Raw genomic sequence first — 17,949 nt, forward strand, 5'->3', positions numbered from 1 at the left:
TGTTGGCCAGACTGGTCTCAAACTCCTGACCTTGTGATCTGCCCGCCTCGGCCTCCCAAAGTGCCGGGATAACAGACGTGAGCCACCGTGCCCGGCCCAAGCAAGCTTCTTATTTCACAGTGGGTAGGAGGATTAATGGGTGGGTCCATGTGGTGCACTCAGATGGTACCCAGCATGGCACCTGACCTTATGACTCAGGTGTAGGGGAAAGCAGAGGTACCTAGAGACAGGTGCGGTGTCAACTGACCACAGGAGGGACTGAGCAGCAGTCAGTCCTTCGGATGTCTCACGGATACTTGGAATGTTGCCCTGAACCCCTCCTGCACCCCCTTTGGGGGTCCTGGTTTGCCAAGGGTCTGAAGAGGCTAGGCAGGAAGACAGCCACAGAGCAGGGCACAAGTGCTGGGCCCTGTGTCTCTGGTATTCAGATGCTGCTTCACTCTGGGCCCCCAGGGCCTGTCTTCCCACTTCCAACTCTGGTTTGGCACAGGGTGAGATAGGAAGAGCTCAGCAGCAGGGCTGTACAGAGGACACATGGCAAGGGTAGCCATCCCCATGGCAGCAGGAGAAGCGGGTCAGGGGCTCAGAGTCGCATTTCCAGTCGGCACGCTCTCTGGGGTTGGGTTCCCAATTTCACGCCAAGGTGGTCTATGTAGATTTGTTTCCTCCTGTGCCCTCACTGCCACACTCCTTGCTCTGTGGCTCTGCCTTCAAAGCACAGATGCTGGCCTCAGCTCTACTCTCTGGATTCAGAGCCCTGTCTTGACATACCTGCCCTGCTTGCTTCTGAAGACACGACTCTGTAGGATTGATCTCAGAATCTGGAATGTTCTTCATCTGGAGACCTCCACTAAAGTGCTGGAATAAACTTCATAAAGATCCTTATGCACTATCTGCTGAGGTTTTCGGGTTCCCAGAACTATCTGCCTGAGCCCCACCCAGAGTGACTAGGAAGAAGCTGGGGAGCACAGATTTAGGGGAGGCGAGAGGAGAGGCAAGAAGAGTGCAGGGGAGTGGACCTGGCGAGAGATCAGCAGCAGCCTCCGGGCGGAGAGGGGGTTGGCATGCAGAGAAACCACAGTGCAATAAGGGAGTATTCAGATCACCTTATCACCTTTCAGTCCGGGCTCCCCCACGCTGCCCATCAGTCCCTGCAAGACAAAGACCCAAGGCCAGCTGTGATGGAACTCTAGGCCACAAGAGTTAGGAGCCCTGGCTTAAACGTGACTTGCTGCCAGACCCCTGCTCGATCCCCCAACCTCAGTGTTCACATCTGTAAAAGGGGGCAAATGACTCCCATGTCACAGGGCAAGGGTGTGGACTGAAGGAGCTATGAGAAGAGGCAGTGAACCACAGCACTGCAGACAAATCCAGAGGAAGAAGGCACTGATGGAGAGGGAAGGGCATGTTGGTGAAATTGGGTCGTCCCTGGGATGTGGTCTAGCAGTCTTGGCCTGCCTTCCTGCTGCACACCCTTCCCACTCAGGGATGGGCTGAGTTCACTGGTTTGCATGGTAGTTTCTGTGGCCCTGGTGATGTCCCCTACTGGACTTCCAGTGCTCTGAAGCCTGGAACCATGTCAGCTCGAGGAGGGTGCCTGGCCTAAATGACATACAGATGATGCCTGGCTCTGGGGCCAGAGCTGACAGCTCCTGACCTGCCCAGCTTCCTCCTAGCAGCACTCTGAGCATCCTGCCATCCTCCCTTCCCCTAGTATCATCTAATGTCACGCTTCCTTCCGGGATGAAATGGGTCGGGGGTGCCCACTTGGGATGAGGCCTGAATTGGGGGATGTCCCTTGCTTACCTTCATGCCCTTGGGTCCTGGGTAGCCAATCGGACCCAACACTCCCAAGTCACCCTGTGGGGGAAGAAAGAGAAGAGGGTGCTGTAAGCAGTGACCCACAGGAGGCTGGCCTGGGTGGTGACAACAATCCCCAAGGTCCGTGGGGCTGGGCTTCTGAAGACACGACTCTGTAGGATTGATCTCAGAATCTGGAACGTTCTTCATCTGGAGACCTCCACTAAAGTGCTGGAATAAACTTCATAAAGATCCTTGCCCAAGCTCATTTCTAGATGGCTGCCCCTTCCCTATCCCCATTCCTTTCCATATTCAATATTTTTCTCCTCTATCTGATTCTTTACCCCGGATCAGGGACAAAGGGCTTTTCATTTGACTATTTTGGATCCTCAGGCTCTCTCTATCTGTCCCCCCGGAGCTGCTGTAAGAGTTAAAGAAGGCATCAATGGGAGTTCTGACTCCTCCGGCTACATGAGGGGAGGCACCTCCTGCTTCCCAGAGGCTTGGCTATCTCTGAGGAGGGCAGCAAGTAAGGAGTGAGGCTGTTGATTCCAGAAATCCCCAGAGTTGGCGATGGACCCTGTGGGACACTACAATCAGCTGGTGGATCCTGGACCACAGGTTGGAGACCCAGCTTCAGATCAGATCAGCCGGTCTAAGGTGAGAAAAATGGAGTTCCCAGACCTGAAAAGCCAAGTTCCCTTCACGACTGTGGAGTTTGCAGGTGACAGCTCAGCCTGGCTGAGTGCTGTCCCCACGATGCCCCTCCTGGCCTTTCCACAGCCTGCCTTCCTTCCTCTGCAAGGAAGGCTCTGGAAAGCACTCAACCAGGCTGAGCTGCCGTTTGCAAACTCCTGCAAACTCCACACCGTCCCTCTGTCTGTCTCCCCAGAGGCATTCCACTGCACAGGCCCCGTGGCCCTTCCAGCAGGAGCCAGGCAGGAATGTGATTTTTCATTCTCTGTCCACCCAGTGGACAGCAGACCACTGGGTCCCGCTCTCCTCTGGGACTCACTCATTGTGTGAACCGGGGGAACTTGATGTCTCCACGCCTCAGTTTCCTCATGTGACAAGTGAGGACGTACAGTACTGTCTACCTGCCAGCCTTGTTTCCAGGAGTAACTGATTTAACATGTAAATACTTGGCAATGTCTGGAGTCATTCTTGGTTGTCACAACTTAAGAGGTGCTATTGGTATCTGGTAGGCAGAAGCCAGGGATGCAGCTCAGCATCCTGCAGTGCAGAGAACAGCCCCCTGCCACAAATAACCATCCAGCCCAAACGTCAGTAGTGCCAAGGTCCACGAATCCTGGTACAGAGTGAAGAAGCGGCTGACTTTTCTCTTAACCAGCCCATGCTTTTCCCCTCAAATCTCACTTCTGCCCACTCCATCACTCTCTCAGCCACAACCATAACATTAAGTCCGCACTCAGAGAAAGGCAGACCCTGAAAATACCCTCTTCTCTCCCTTGTCCATCCTCCGTGACTGATATGAGCGTCTGGCTGCTGTGTGGTTGCAACGTGGCTGACCTCTCTGGGCCTCTGTTTCCCACTACCTGATCAGGCTCTATGGAGTGCTGGCAAGTGCTCTGAGGTGGGGGCACAGCTCTGAAGCACTGGAGGAACAAAGGCTGCCCCAGGTCGCCAGGCTCAAGAATGGGAACTGGAGTTCTTGTCTGAGCTGCCTGGAGACGTCTCGGAGGGAGGCCAGGCAGAGAATGAAAAACCACATTCCTGCCTGGCTCCTGCAGGAAGGGCCAAGGGGACTATGCGATGGAATGCCCCCGAGGAAAGAGACAGACAGACTGTGTGGAGTTTGCAGACGGCAGCTCAGCCTACCTGAGATGATGCCGATTCTCACTCTCCCAACCCCAGAGCAACAGGAGTCTGGCCTTGGCGCTTCCTGGCCTGTGTGATCTTGGGCAAACGCTTCCCCTTTCTGGACTTTAGGATTCTCATTTGATTGGATTAAACAAAACCTCCCAGCTGAGTCTTTGCTAAGAAATTCTGCTTTCAGGCCGGGCGCGGTGGCTCAAGCCTGTAATCCCAGCACTTTGGGAGGCCGAGACGGGCGGATCACGAGGTCAGGAGATCGAGACCATCCTGGCTAACATGGTGAAACGCCGTCTCTACTAAAACATACAAAAAACTAGCCGGGCGAGGTGGCGGGCGCCTGTAGTCCCAGCTACGCGGGAGGCTGAGCCAGGAGAATGGCGTGAACCTGGGAGGCGGAGCTTGCAGTGAGCTGAGATCCGGCCACTGCACTCTAGCCTGGGTGACAAAGCAAGACTCCGTCTCAAAAAAAAAAAAAAAAAAAAAAAAAGAAATTCTGCTTTCAGGCCCAGCGTGGCGTCATGGTTCACGCCTATAATCCCAGCACTTTGGGAGGCCTAGGTAGGAGGTTTACTTGAGGCCAGGAGTTCAAGACCAGCCTGGGCAACATAGGGAGACTCAATCTCTACAGAAAATATTTAAAAATTAGCTGGGCATGGTGATGCATGCCTGTGGTACCAGCTACTTAGGAGGCTGAAGCAGGTAGATCTCTTGAGCCCAGGAGTTCAAGATTACAGAGAGCTATGATAGCGTCACTGAACTCCAGCCTGGGCAACAGAAAGATACCCTATCTTAAAAAAAAAGAAAAGAAAAGAAAATTAAAGAAATTCTGCTTTCAGGTCCCATCAAATAATCTCACTGAGAAAGTGAGGGCTCAGTTTAACGGGTGTTAATAATAAGCAAATGCCAGTTGCCAGCACTGTGCTAAGCACTTGACCTGCCTTAACCCAGTAATTCCTCGCCACAGCCCTTCAAGATCAGTCTACTACTGTCCCCATTTCATAGATGAGGAAACTGAGGCTCTGAGAAGTTAGGGCTCCAGCGAAATCACAGAGCCGGGGCACCTCTGGGATTCACACTAGGCAGCCTGTCTCCAGAGCTTCTAGGCTATTCTGAGGTGGTCTCTGGAGAGGAGGGAGAGAAGCCGGATTGGAAGGGAGGCCAGCTCTCTCTGCAGAGAGCCGCATGTCCACAGGTCCCTCTGGCTGCTGCCTCTCTCCTTTCCTGGACGAAGGCAGCCAGGGTGGCCAGCCCAGAGCTCCCCCTGATGCACAAATAAACAGAGCGGGCTCTGCTGGAGGAGTCCTGCTCTGCTGGGGGCCAGGCAGGGTGGCAGCAGAGGGGCCGCCAGCAGCTCGGGAACACAGGCTCTTTCTTCCTCCCTCTAGGCCTGAAGTGGCTTGTTGTGTGGGACTCAATTCAGTACAGGCCAGATGGTCACCTGTGTGGGTCCTCGGGAGTCACAGCACAACACCCCATTCCCCAGGTCCCGCTCGCTGCCTCTGCAGGCCTCTCCGAAGGGGTCTGTGTGTGGTGGGGGCAGGGACCTCGCGTGGGCATCCAACCCTAGGGGAGAAGGAATCTGGCAGAGAGACCCCTGCCTGCAGGCCACACCCGGAGAAGGTGCCAGCTTGCATATGGCAGGTCCCCCTGTGTTGGTGGGACCCCCACATTGGGCTACAAAAGCATTTCCGGGAGGAACAAAGAAAACTCCAGGCCAGCATCCCCCGAGGGCAGCTTGCAGAGCAGCCGTCTCCTGTGTACCAGACGCCCTCCAGACCAGCTTGGCCAGAGCCACTCAGAATGTCATGTCCCCATGAGAAAGAATAATGAGTAAGGCTCTTAATTTGGATCCTGTTTCCACTTTTCTCTAAGCTCCCAGACACCGCACGCCACACTGTGCCCTTCTCACTGACTCCCACCAACAACACAATCAGCCCTGTCTGTCACCATTTAAAGAACGCCCACTGTGTGCCGGATGCACGCTACCCACTTTGAACCCTCCTTAACAATAGCTAAATGTCACTCTGGGCACCTTTGCCATGCCAGGGACGATGCTGGTGGCTTGGACGCTCACCAGCTGCTCACAGTAACCCCAGGAGGTCAGCACCACTGTCAGTCCCACTCCATTTTACAGATGGGAAAACTGAGGCTTAGGGACAGGTGACATAACCTGCCTGAGATCGAGCGATAAGCAGGGGGCAGAGGCAGGACCGGAACCCAGGTCTGTCCATCCATCTGTCTGTCTGTCTGACCCCACAGTCCATGCTCACAAGGTCTGAGTTGGCTGTTGACCAAAAAAAAAAAAACAAAACCACTGACGGCTGCCTTTCCTGTTGCTATGTCTCACCTGAGACAGGGCATCAGGTCAAGTTGGAGACTCGGAAAAACGGAGTTGTACTCCCCTGACTGCCAGCCAGTGGATGCCCGGAGGCTAACGTGGGGAACATCCGGTGCCCATCCTTCATGACAGTTGCTCACACATCTCGCCTTCCTGCCCTGCTCTTCCTCCTTAGCTGTGACATACTTAGCCACTGACGTATCTCCCCAACCCTGGCTCAAGCTGTTTCCTATTCCCAGAGTGCCGTGCCCTCCGCTGGCATTGTTCATGCCCATTTGTCCTTGGGTCTCCAGCACTAACATCACTTCCCTGACCCCAAGACCGGGTCATGCCCCTGCTGTCAGGCCTCAGAGCCCCATGCCTCTCGCTCAGGGCCCTTGACACCGGCCATCCTTTCTGCATGTGCCTATAGGGCCACCGCCTGTGCTGCCTCCAGACCAGGGGCAGGTGCCTGCTCTGAGGACCTCACCTCTGTGGTTCCAGTGCCCAGCACAGGGTACAGCTCTGAGGAGGTGCTTGGTAAAAGTGGCTTAATGATGGTGAAAAAGAAAGCTAAACATGCTCACTTATAATCCCTCTGAGGACTGCCTTTGAAGGCCAACAATGCCAGGTGGGTTAGGGACAGGGAGCTGGAGCTGTGGCCAGTTCTAGTTGCTGTGTGGTCTTACTAAGCACCATCTCTCACAGGAGAACAGCCCTGGCACTGCCCAGTCCATGCTGTCACACACCCGCTATCTCTGTTCAGCACAGAAGTCTTGAGGAGTTGGGGATGTGGTGCAGCAGTGGAGAGTGTGAGCTGTGACAGGCCAGGTCCAGCTGATTGGCTGTGTGACCTTGGGCAGGTGCTTCACCCTCTCTGAGGCTCAGTTTCCTTAAGTGTAAATTGGTGGCCCCACTTCCTACCCTCAGAGGGCTGTTGTGACAATTAAAAACTTGGCACAGCGTTGGGCACAAGAGGATTTGTTGCATGCCAGGTGGTGGGGTATCTAACTTTGCTTTATAAACAAGGAGACAAAGCCAGGTGATCGTTTAGTGGCAGAATAAGGTGGACAAATCCATTGCCCCTCACATGCTGGGTTTGTGGCCAGATCACATGTTCTTTGGGTCTCATTAAATCGTGGAGGAGCCAACATTTCCTCTGTGTCACTCTGAATAGAAAGGACAGAAATCGTCTTTGTTGAGCGGATTCTGGAATCAGGCACAGTTTTCTTGAGGGCCTGCCAAAGGGTTTCAGTTACTCAAAGAGGGCTGTGTGGAGGCCCTCTCACCTCTGAGGCTGCAGGGAGCCACCGGTGGCTTATTGGAATTGAGGCATATGGACCCAGGTGACAAGCCCGACACTTCCACTCTCTAACTGGTGACCTCGGCTTCGCGAGGCCTCCCCAGCCCAGTGCATGCGATGCACAGAGCAGACGCTTAATAAATGTTAGTTTGTCCTCTCACGCCCTTCCTCCCGGCTGCAAGGACCCGGGGGACGGAAGGAAGGTTTGGCTTCAGTCTGCATGCAAATTGCTTCAACTGACTAGACAGAGGCATTGAATAAATCTGAATTTCCACTAAAATGATTATCAATACGTGGAATTCCCATTTGCTCAGCTAAAAACCCACATCCTCTGGAAAACCGTAGGTGACTCACAATCCCTCTTCCTCTTTAACTCCTGGTTAGAAAATTCCTTTCCTTTCCAGCTCTCTGGGGAGACAGTTTCTTCCCCCAGGCACAGAGGCTGCTATTCCCAAAAATCCAGGGGGGAAGGAGGCATTCGCTCGGGGAGCAGAGATGATTTGATGGGCTGAGGCCCAGCCCTGTGACCCCACAGTCACAGGAGAGAGGACATTTCATCTTGGCAGCGAAAAGAATCTAAAAACTGAGGAAGGAGGCTGAAAGTGGCCAAAAAAAGACACAGCATGAAGGGACCACAAGGCAGAACAAATCAGCTCTGGGAAAAGGGGGTACCATGAAAGGCAGAAATGGCCCAGGGCTCTGCCCCCAGCACAGGCTGCTCAGAAGCAAAAACAGGAGTGCCCTGGACTAGGACTTGAGATTCATGGCCTCCATCCTCACCTGCCAGGTACGTGACCTTGACCAGGGGCCTCAGTTTTCCCATTTGCTGAAAGGGTTTCTCCTAACAGACACTGCAAATAGTGTTTCCAGACTGAACAATTAAAATGACAGGAACAGTGAAATTTGAATGTCAGATAAATAATGAGTGACATTTTACCATAAATGTGTTCTAAATACTGCATCTGACATTCAAATTTAACTAGGTGTCATATTTTATCTGGCAACCCTAACAGTGGAGTGCAGCAGAGTGCAGGTAAGAATGAGCTTTGTAAAGAACCAGGAGGTCCCAGCACTTTGGGAGGTTGAGGCGGGCAGATCGCTTGAGCCCACCAGCCTGGACAATGTGGCAAAATCCTGTCTCTACAAAAAGAAAATACTAAAATTAGCTGGGCGTCACGGTACACACCTGTTGTCCCAGCTACTTGAGAGGCTAAGGTGGGAGGATCACTTGAGCCCGAGAGGCAGAGGTTGCTGTGAGCCAAGACCGCACCACTGAACTCCAGTCTGGGAGACACAGTGAGACTCTATCTCAAAAAAGGTAGAACCAGGAGGGCTACGATGCTATAGTCCAAAACCCCAGAATCTGTGTTTATTCCACTAAGCAATATTCTTGCTCCTTTCGGGACCCAACCTAGTGAACGCTGGGATGATGACAAATAGGAACATGTGCCAAGGATGACAGACAGGATATGTAAACATCCCTTCAGAAAGGCTTTGGGATTGGAATTGTTTAGAGGGAGCCCTGGGAAGCACAGACAAAGACCATTTTACACCTCAAACAGCCTCACTCAGGGACAGTGAGGACGACTTGGGTTCGATCCACAGGAAAACACTGAACAATGAGAGCTGTGTAGAATGGACTAGGCTCCCAGAGAGGGAGGGACTTTTTACACTGGAGGTGTTCAATTTGGAGTTTAATCACCATATGACCAAGATGCTCCAGAAGGGATTCCTGTTGGGCTTAGAGAGAGTCAGATAAGAAGACTTCTAGAGAGTTCTCGAATTCCCATGGCAGATATTTCTTTTTCCAAAGCATTTAGGTCAATGCCTTGTGCCAAAGAAGGTGCTCAGCAAAGTCCTACTGAATGGACATCAGGGATGACAAATTTATGACTCATGTGTTGACACTTCCTCAACCCCAGCCAAGGCAGACATCACTCATCAATTGCAGCACTCTCTCCAACCAAGTTCCAATGTGACTGTGAAATTTTTCTCAAGTCAGTAACCAAGATAGCTGCTACCGGGTGTAAAATATCACATGTGTATGTAATATAATAACACCAACAATAGCTATTACTATCATAACTAGTACTTCTTGAGTGCTTGCTATATACTAGGCACTTTACATATTTATTTACCTACATCCTCACTCACAACAATCCTCCAAGTTACGTACCAATATTGTTCCCATTTTATAAACGAAGAAACCAAGGCATAGGGTGGTTAAAAATTTTGCTCCGGATTGTGATTAAATGAGTGGTAGAGCTAGGAGATTTGAACCTAGGCAGTCTGGTTCCAGAAACTGTCCTCTGAGCCACTGGACTGGAACGGACTGTGTGTTTCTGTGGTTCTGATAAGAGTGGATACAATGATCCCATTTCACAGAGGGGATCCCCGAGGCTCAGGGAAGTGAGGCCAAGGTGAAGTTCAGTCAGTAGGTAGCAAAGCCAGGATTCAGACACAGAGGGCTCTCACCTTCTGCCCACCCCACCCAGGTTCTGCTCCCACTCACCTGAGCAGGCACAGGTGGCCATGGGGACATTTGGACCATCTTCCCAGGACTGGCCTCCCCTGAGCGATGGGGTCTCCTGCCTACCTCAGGGGCCTCCTCCAGCCTTTCCCTGAGCAGAATTTCTCAGTACAGTTGCTGGAGTGGTAAAGCTGGAAGCTCGTTTGTCAAGCCAGCAGATAGTTTACCTGTGTCCCTCCACGGGCCCCCAGACTCAAACCCCATGAGGAATGACCCAATGGACAGGGCGGAGGGGGCATCAGACTATGGGAACACTTGGAGTATCATTTCCCAGGCTCTGACCTCTCACTGGCCCCTGGAGCTGGGCACAAGGTTAACACTCACTCCACTGAAAGCCCAGCAGGGGCCCTGGCTTTGGTTAGAACCACTCCTCCAGGCCTACGCCACCTGGATGGAGTCAGGTCAGACTGCCTCCCACCTCCTTGTGTTTAGGCTCTGTCAGCCCTGGGCATTTCAGGAGGTAATAACAAGAATTATTATAACAATATTTTCCACTAGCACTTACTGGGTGCCAGATCCTGTGCCAAGGACTACACATGTGATGCCCCCTTTAATCCTCACAGCCACTCCAGAATGATTCTGCTATCATCTCTATTTCACAGATGAGGAAACGAGGCCCAGAGAGGGTAAGTGGCTTGGCCCAGGTCACACAGCCAGGATATGGCGGGCCTGTGACTTGAACCTAGGTGGCCTGGCTCTGAAGTCTGCTTGGAGGAAAAGAGTGCAAAAGACCACCCTGCTGGCTACCTCCTCCCTCTGGACCTGGAACACCTCACCTGTCAAATAAGTACGCCACCACCACTTGCCCACACCTCCTTGCAGAGCAATGGCCATGCACGCAGCAGCTATGAAAGTGCTTTGGCAATCTCGTGCTCCAAGCGCTCATCTCATTTAACTAATAAGGAAACAGGCTCAGAGAAGGTAGGTGATCCACCTGAGGCCACACAGCAGGGCTCTCCTCCCTCAGCCCGCCCACCCTCCCCCACTCACCTTCCCCACCCAGGTTGGTCTCTCCTGGCCCCCCAGTCCCTCCGGAGGTTTGATGAGAAAGGGGCCTTTTCAACCCCCCTGCAGGGCCTGCTCCTGGCTCCCCACACGCTGGCTCCACCCTGAGTCTCCCCAACACCCACCCGCTGCCCCAGGCATCGGTGTACTTACAATGAGGCCGGGGACTCCAGGGGGGCCTGGCAGGCCCAGTTCTCCCTGCAGATAGACAGACACCAAGGTGGTTACTTGTCCCATCTCCCTCCAGGGCCCCTCCCTCCATGTCATCCTCCACACAGGCACCTGGTGGGGTCTTTCAGAGCTGAACTCTCCTTATTCCTGACCACAGGCTCCAGGGACTTTCCTGAGTCTGGCCTGGAGTTTGGACCACAGCCATCCCCTCTCTGCCATCAGCTTTCCTCGTCTGTCAAATGGGGAGGCCGGACTTCCAAATCCAGTATCTTCCCATTGTAAGCATAAAGGAATGAGCGGAATCGCGATCATGGTCATACAGATGTGCATGGTGCTTGACATTTCACGCTCATTTTATAGACAGGAAAACTGAAGCTCCAGAGGTTAAGTGATTCACCCAAGGCCAGGTGCAAGGAAATGACAAAGCCAGGAGGACTCCAAGCTGAGAGCCTCTAAGCTGACCTCCTTCCCTTTCTCAGCCAGGTGCTGTGGCCCTCGGAGAATCCTCCCCAGCACCCCACACCCTCACAGGTCCTTCTTCCAGGGCCCCCCAGAGGCTGGAAAGAGTTCTAGCCTGGGAGTCAGGAGACGAGGCTGTGTGTGTGATTTACCCCCCTACACTTCAGTTTCCTCATCTTAAACATGAATCTTCCATGGCCCACATGAGAAATGACAGGTGGAGGGGTTTGAGTCAAGTTCAAAATGGAAAAGTGAGAATATCAAACTCCAGGGCTCTAGACATTGTGATTAGTAATGAGAAGTAAGCAACAGCCTTCGCTTCAAATGAGGGGAAGAAACGGACATCAGGTCTTTTCTGTTCCTCTATGCCAGGAGCATAAAGACATGCCTGCCACGCCCCAAGGAAACTCACAGAATGATACTGCATATCGCTAACAGTTACTCTAACAAGTGATGTATTGAGGCAGAGGCTCTGATTTCCCTCCACCCCATGCCTTTGCTGGTGCCCCTTCCTCCACCTGCAATGTCTCCCCACCTATCTCCTCATCCCAATGCAAATGTTACTTCCCTGTTCTCTTCTCCAAAGAGTCACCTGGGACCTCTTTAATCCCACCCATCCCACTGCCTGTTGTGTGACAGAGGAGAGCAATGGCCCATGAACACCTCAAGGTCAGGACTGTACCCCAGATTACCCAGTATTTTACACAGCCTCACCCACTGAACCCGTGTGATGAGCGCAACACCTTGGCTGCCCTCCTTTCATTCTCACAACAGCCTTCTTTTTTTTTTTTTTTTTTTTTTTTTTTTTTGAGACAGTCTCACTCTCTTGCCCAGGCTGGAGTGTAGTGGCGTGATCTTGGCTCACTGCAAGCTCCACCTCCCAGGTTCAGCAATTCTCCCCCCTCAGCCTCCCAAGTAGCTGGGATTACAGGTGCCCACCACCACGCCCAGCTAATTTTTTGTATTTTTAGTAGAGACGGGGTTTGCCATGTTGGCCAGGGTGGTCTTGAACTCCTGGCCTCAAGCGATCTACCCACCTCGGCCTCCCAAAGTGCTGGGATTACAGACGTGAACCACTGCCTCAGGCTGGAATTCTGATTCCCCCAATTTGCAGACAAGGAGACTGAGATTCAGGGAGGTGAATGGATTTTTCAAAGCTCACACATCTGACAAGTGGTGCAAGAAAATTCAAACCCAGGTCCGTAGGGCTCTGAGGTCAAGGCTTAATCCCCAAGGGAGCCTGGCTGGGTCAGGCTCAGGGAGCATTTGTGGAACTGAATTAGCGCCTAATCGGGTGCTGGTTATGAATGCAGCAGCCACCACTGGAGAGGGCACAGCTAGCACAGCTGCTCAGGCAGGAAGCCCCAAGGAGAGATGGGGGACCATGAACACCTTCTCCCACCACGGCCTGGAGCCGGGAAGGGAAAGACAGAGTCGGCTCCCCAGGGCAGGCTGACCTGGCTCCTCGTGGAACAGAGCCTGGGCCTCTAATTATTTACAAACTCTATAAACATGCCTGTGGTGGAGATTCCTTTGGAACTCAGCTCTTCCTTTTCTCCAAACACGGCCTGCAAACCGTTTGCTTCCCCAAGCCTCTGCCGGCCCATAAACATTCCTGATGCTTTGTAAGATGGCAGCAGCCGGGGCTTCTCCAGTGGGGAGTGATCCATGAACCTTCCGAAGTCCTGGGAACGGGGTGCAGCCTGGAGCTTTGGACCCAGGGGCTCAGTGGGCTGGGGACTCTTACGGGGGGCGACAGGGCAGTCACAGTAGACAGGAGCCTAGCGTTTAGAGACGTCACGTAATTTGCCCAAGGGTGCCCAGCTGGTAGTTGACAGGGCTGGGATTTGACCCAGGTCTGTCTGACCCTAAAGCATGGACTCCTAAAATGTGCTGTGTGTTCACTCGGAATCTCCTGTTCCCAAGGACTTGAAATACTTACAGGGTTTCCATCCAGTCCGGGAGGGCCTCTTTCCCCAAAGACTCCAGGAAACCCCTGGAGGGCATGAGAGAGAACAAACATCTGTAGGTTAGTGTTTTCACCTGCAGGGTGGGCTTTGATCCAGACCCCCAGGGGGGACACAAGGACAATGTCCAAGCAGTCTCACTCCTTGGTCATGGGCAGACAGTGGAGTCCTGAGGTCACCCCTACCATCGACAAGCACCTGCGCATAAAGAATTTCTCACGGGTCCTTTTCTTTCTACTCAGTCTCCGAAAAGAAAATGGTACCCAGCTCCCCAGCATGAAAATGCCAATCCTCTGTTCTGAGACCTGGTCCCGATGGAATGGGAAGGACACAGACTAGGGGCAGGAAGCTGGATCTAGGCCAGTTTTAAGAGCCTCTGTTTCCCCACTGGTCAAGGAGGGGAAGGTCTCTGTTGCATTTCCCAGCTCAGACCTTCTCTGATTGTGGCATGTTCTTCAAAAGCCACCCAGTGAAATCATGATCCCCATTTGACAGATAAAGGAAGCGAGGCTGTGAAAGAGTTAAGTGGCAAGGTCACACAAAGTCACACCACCAGTGAACACGAGCACAGCCCCCACAGGTGTTTCAGCAGCTCAGAGAGATGCTGAGCTGCCCGGCCCAGGCAGGTCTGTCCCTCCCGCCCCGTCCCTGACCCCACTCTGGAGGCCGCTCCAGCTCTGGGGAGATAGGCAGCTGGAAAAATATCAGCTGTGAGGATGCCTTCAGGGGCCGGGGACAGAACTCCATTCCCACTTCAAAAGGAAAAGAAAGTCCTCAAGCTTGGAGTTGGGGGAAACCTGTTCTCCTCCCCTCCTTGAATTCAAATCATTGTTTTTCCAGGGAAATGTAATTTAAAAGAAAAAAACAAAGCACATGTTTTCCTGACCAAGTGAATGCTGGAGCTATGATTCAAATGGTAAACATTCCTCACAGAGGATCATCCTGTTTTTGGTTTCTAATACTATTGGAGGAGTCCAGTGAGCACACTAAACCCAAAGGACCAAACCTATAAACAAAACCCAAACCAGAGTCTCTACTGGTTAGGCAAAGACACTTTGAAATGTGTGTGTGTAACCAGGTGTTTAGCCTGGCCCTGCCCCGCAGCCCTAGTCCCTTCAAATCTCTCCTCTGCCAGGAAGTCCTCTTGGGTTGACATTCACCCCACAGAAGGTGTGGCTTCATTCAGACACCAAAAGGAGGGAATGAGAAGACGATAATGAAATTGAGACCAAGCTAGTCACTTCGCATGCAAGACTTCATTTGCGTTTGATATGTATCTTTGAGGGAAAAGTTATTGGTCCCATTTCACAGACGGGAAAATTGAGGCTCGGTTAGGCAACATCACATGGCCAAGGTCATAAAGCAAGCAGAGCTCAGGTCCACCTCTGGAGTTTGGCATGTTCATATGAGCTATGCATGGGCAAAGCCTGGTATGCAGAGGCTGCTCAAACGCGTGTCCAACTGGTTGCAGAGGGTGGCAGAGGAGTGTGGCAGAGGAGGGTGTATGCGTGTGTGTGTGTATCCAGATCATGTCTTTGTGGGAGCGTATCTGACCTTACCCAAGCTTCCTCCTCCCACATCTTTAGGGGCTCACCTGCCAAATTCCAGTGTCACCTAAACCAGTCCTTCTTGGTCATGCTGAAGGTAGATCGTCTCGCCTCCTGGGACAAGAATCAGCCAGGTGGGCTGTGGCCAGGGGAGCCTTCTTCCTTTTTTTTTTTTTTTTTTTCATGATACAGGGTCTCATTCTGTCACCCAGGCTGAAGTGCAGTGGCATGATCACTGCTCACTACAACCTCTGCCTCCTGGGCTCAAGTGATCCTGCCGCCTCAGCCTCCCAAGTAGCTGGGACCATAGACGCACACCACCACGCCTGGCTAATTTTTGTATTTTTGGTAGAGATGGGATTTCTCCATGTTGCCCAAGCTGGTCTCGAACTCCTGGGCTCAAGCAATCTGCCTGCCTGGGCCTCCCAAAGTGTTGGGATTACAGGTGTGAGCCATGGCGCCCAGCCAGGGGCGCCTTCTGAAGGCAATGAGTTCCCACCTGTGGCCTCTGGACTTTGGGGTAGAAGGACCTGGTAGGAGAGGAAAGCAACTCCTTGAGACAAAGGGGATATTGTCTGGTTGGTCACCTGGCTGACTTCACATGGCCTACAAGGAACAGGACTTGAGTAGTCCCTGCTCCATTCTCCAAGTCCAGCATGTGGAGATGGCCTGCGGATGAGCCCTGGCTCTCCTCCAGGCTGGCTGTCTGAACTTGGGCAGGCCCCCACACTTGACCCTCTGTCCTGCTCGGGTTGAGGGTGTGTGATCTCTAAGGACGCTTTAGGACCCTGTGATGCCCAATATATTCACATACAGCAGCCACCAGGCAGGTCTCAGACCCATGGGTCTGCATTCAGAGGCCCTTCCAGGCTGGCTCAAAGACTCCTCTCAGGCCCAGCTGCTGGGCCAGCCTGTCCCATGACAGTCCTGACTGCACCACCCACGGGCCTCTTGGGGCCTCAGTTTTCTTTGCTGTGAGGATGAGCTGACACGCCACATGGAGGGTGCCTCAGTGAGGGTGCCTCATTGCCACATGGGAGGCCACAGCCCCGTGAGGGAATGTCTCTGAGGTATAAGCAAGGGAGAGACGGTCATCAGAATTTTGAGTCAATTTCTGGAGGGGAGTAACCTCTGCAGACAAAATGCAGCCTGAGTCTAACCAGAGGGCGATGATGGTGGGATGAAACAATCATAACAACAGTAAACTCCAACAGCGTGACCACCCAACAGGTCCTATTATTGGCTGCATTTTCGAGATGAAGAAACTGTGATTCTGAGAGGTTAGGAAAAGTTTCCAAAGTCACACAGCCCTGGCATAGCAGAGATGAGATTCGAACCCAGGCCGTGTGACTCCAGAACCTGTTCTCTTAGCTACAACTGGACACTGAATGAAGAGATGGACTAGAACCAGCCTACAGGCTCTCAAAGGGCTCATTAGAGTCCTGAGCTAATGTGCAAAAAGGAATGGCATGATTGATGCTAAGGACTGGTTCTGCTTGGACATGCTGAGGGCCTCGGGGAGGCACCCCTTGTCTCCATCTTCAATCTTCCTTCCAATGGAGGGGTCAAGCCGATGACCTCTAGGAATCTAGGGTTTGTAATTAAGAGCATAGTGGTTGGAAAAAAGAGCTTTAAAGGTGCTGGAACAAACCTTTGATTGGAACAATCACAGGTCTAAGGATGAAAAGACCTGAGATGTTCTTGATGTTCACCACCTCATTACACCAATGGGGAGACAACACACCCAAGATCCCCCTCACCCACTACCTTGCCTCATCCCTCCACTACTAAGTGGCAGAGCCATTTCCAGCAGTCACCCCAGACCTCCCTGGGTCTTAGAGCAGCGGCTGCTGAGCTGGATGTATAGCCCCCACTTCAACCCCATCTGCTTCCCTCTCTCTGGCCATGCCTGCGTGTGTAAGGCGACCACATGGCATGCATGCCCAGCCTGGCCAGCAGCAGGGACCTTCCTCCACATGCCCGAGCTCCTGGCTGCAGCAGGCTGGCCCCAGGCCCAAGGAATGAGCTCGGCTCCCTGCCGGGGCCCCAGCCACGTGGTTTCTCTACTTTCCCAGGTCGGGCCCCTCTGGAGAACTGAACACTTCGTACTTGGAGCAGAACAAGGCCCAGGAGGAGATAGAACAAGGCTCAGGAGTGAGACTCTGCATTCTCTCTTGGCCACAACAACTCAGAGGAATAGAGCTGAGGAAGGGATGGTCCTCGCCACCACATCCAAAGCGGGATGCCGTGGAGAACGCAGAAGGCCATCTCCTCCACTCTTGTGCCTCCAGGAAGTGTCCGCCCCAACGTCTGCTCCGAGGGGTGTGATACAGGGGCAGGGAAGCAAGGAACATCTAGAATCCAAAGTTCCACTCATGCTTCTAAGGCTCAGGTCCCTGGTCTGCAAAACAGTCAGCACTGTCCCACTCACCTGGCAGGGCTGGGCTGAAGAAACGGTGAGATGTTTCTAATCCAACCCCTGGTCAACTCTAATGTGCCATCACTACACTAGTTAGGGTTTATATCAAGAGTGGGAATATTTAGTAACCTCTAGAAGGAGCCCGCAAAAGGATCTCGGAGAACTTCTATCAGGTGGACATTCTCCAAAGCCTGGAAGTTCCTGCTTAAGTCTAACCTGCATCCTTCCTACTGCACTTGAAGCAGCCATATTCTTTTCTAGGTGTGCAGGCTCCAAGCGTGCTGACATGGAAAGACCCCTTGAGGTTTCCCAGCACCCTCCTCTCGTGGTCTAAACACGTTTTTACCCTGCTGTCCTGAAATCCACTAGGAAATCTACTCAGGAAAAGTCACCTCAGGGAACAAGGAGAAGACAGGAAGGCAGAGTTCTCTCCAGGATTCCAGGGGCACCAATAGCCTGGGTCAGCTCTGGCTCCCATCTGGGTCACTGGAGACCACACCCCCAGCTCACAGCATCACCTCAGCTAAGAACCTTAATCTGCTTTGGCCTCAATTTCCCTACTTGGAAATAGGAATTCTCTGTCACTTGGCTGCCT

The 17,949-nt window shown here is 52.7% G+C and overlaps 1 protein-coding gene across 3 annotated transcripts in view; it reads right to left on the minus strand.

Annotated features, from left to right (window-relative positions):
- The window catches only part of COL27A1 (collagen type XXVII alpha 1 chain), a 158,681-nt gene that overhangs the window by 81,097 nt on the left and 59,635 nt on the right, over positions 1-17,949 (minus strand). For all 3 annotated transcript variants that reach the window (XM_050760967.1, XM_050760966.1, XM_050760965.1), the window contains 4 exons: positions 13,364-13,417; positions 10,945-10,989; positions 1,807-1,860; positions 1,107-1,151 (listed from right to left, as the gene is read on the minus strand). In XM_050760967.1, coding sequence (XP_050616924.1) covers positions 1,107-1,151; positions 1,807-1,860; positions 10,945-10,989; positions 13,364-13,417 — 198 coding nt within the window. The remainder of the gene's footprint in view (positions 1-1,106; positions 1,152-1,806; positions 1,861-10,944; positions 10,990-13,363; positions 13,418-17,949) is intronic.

The sequence above is a fragment of the Macaca thibetana genome, chromosome 15 (genome assembly GCF_024542745.1).
Source record: "Macaca thibetana thibetana isolate TM-01 chromosome 15, ASM2454274v1, whole genome shotgun sequence".
Lineage (NCBI taxonomy): Eukaryota > Metazoa > Chordata > Mammalia > Primates > Cercopithecidae > Macaca > Macaca thibetana.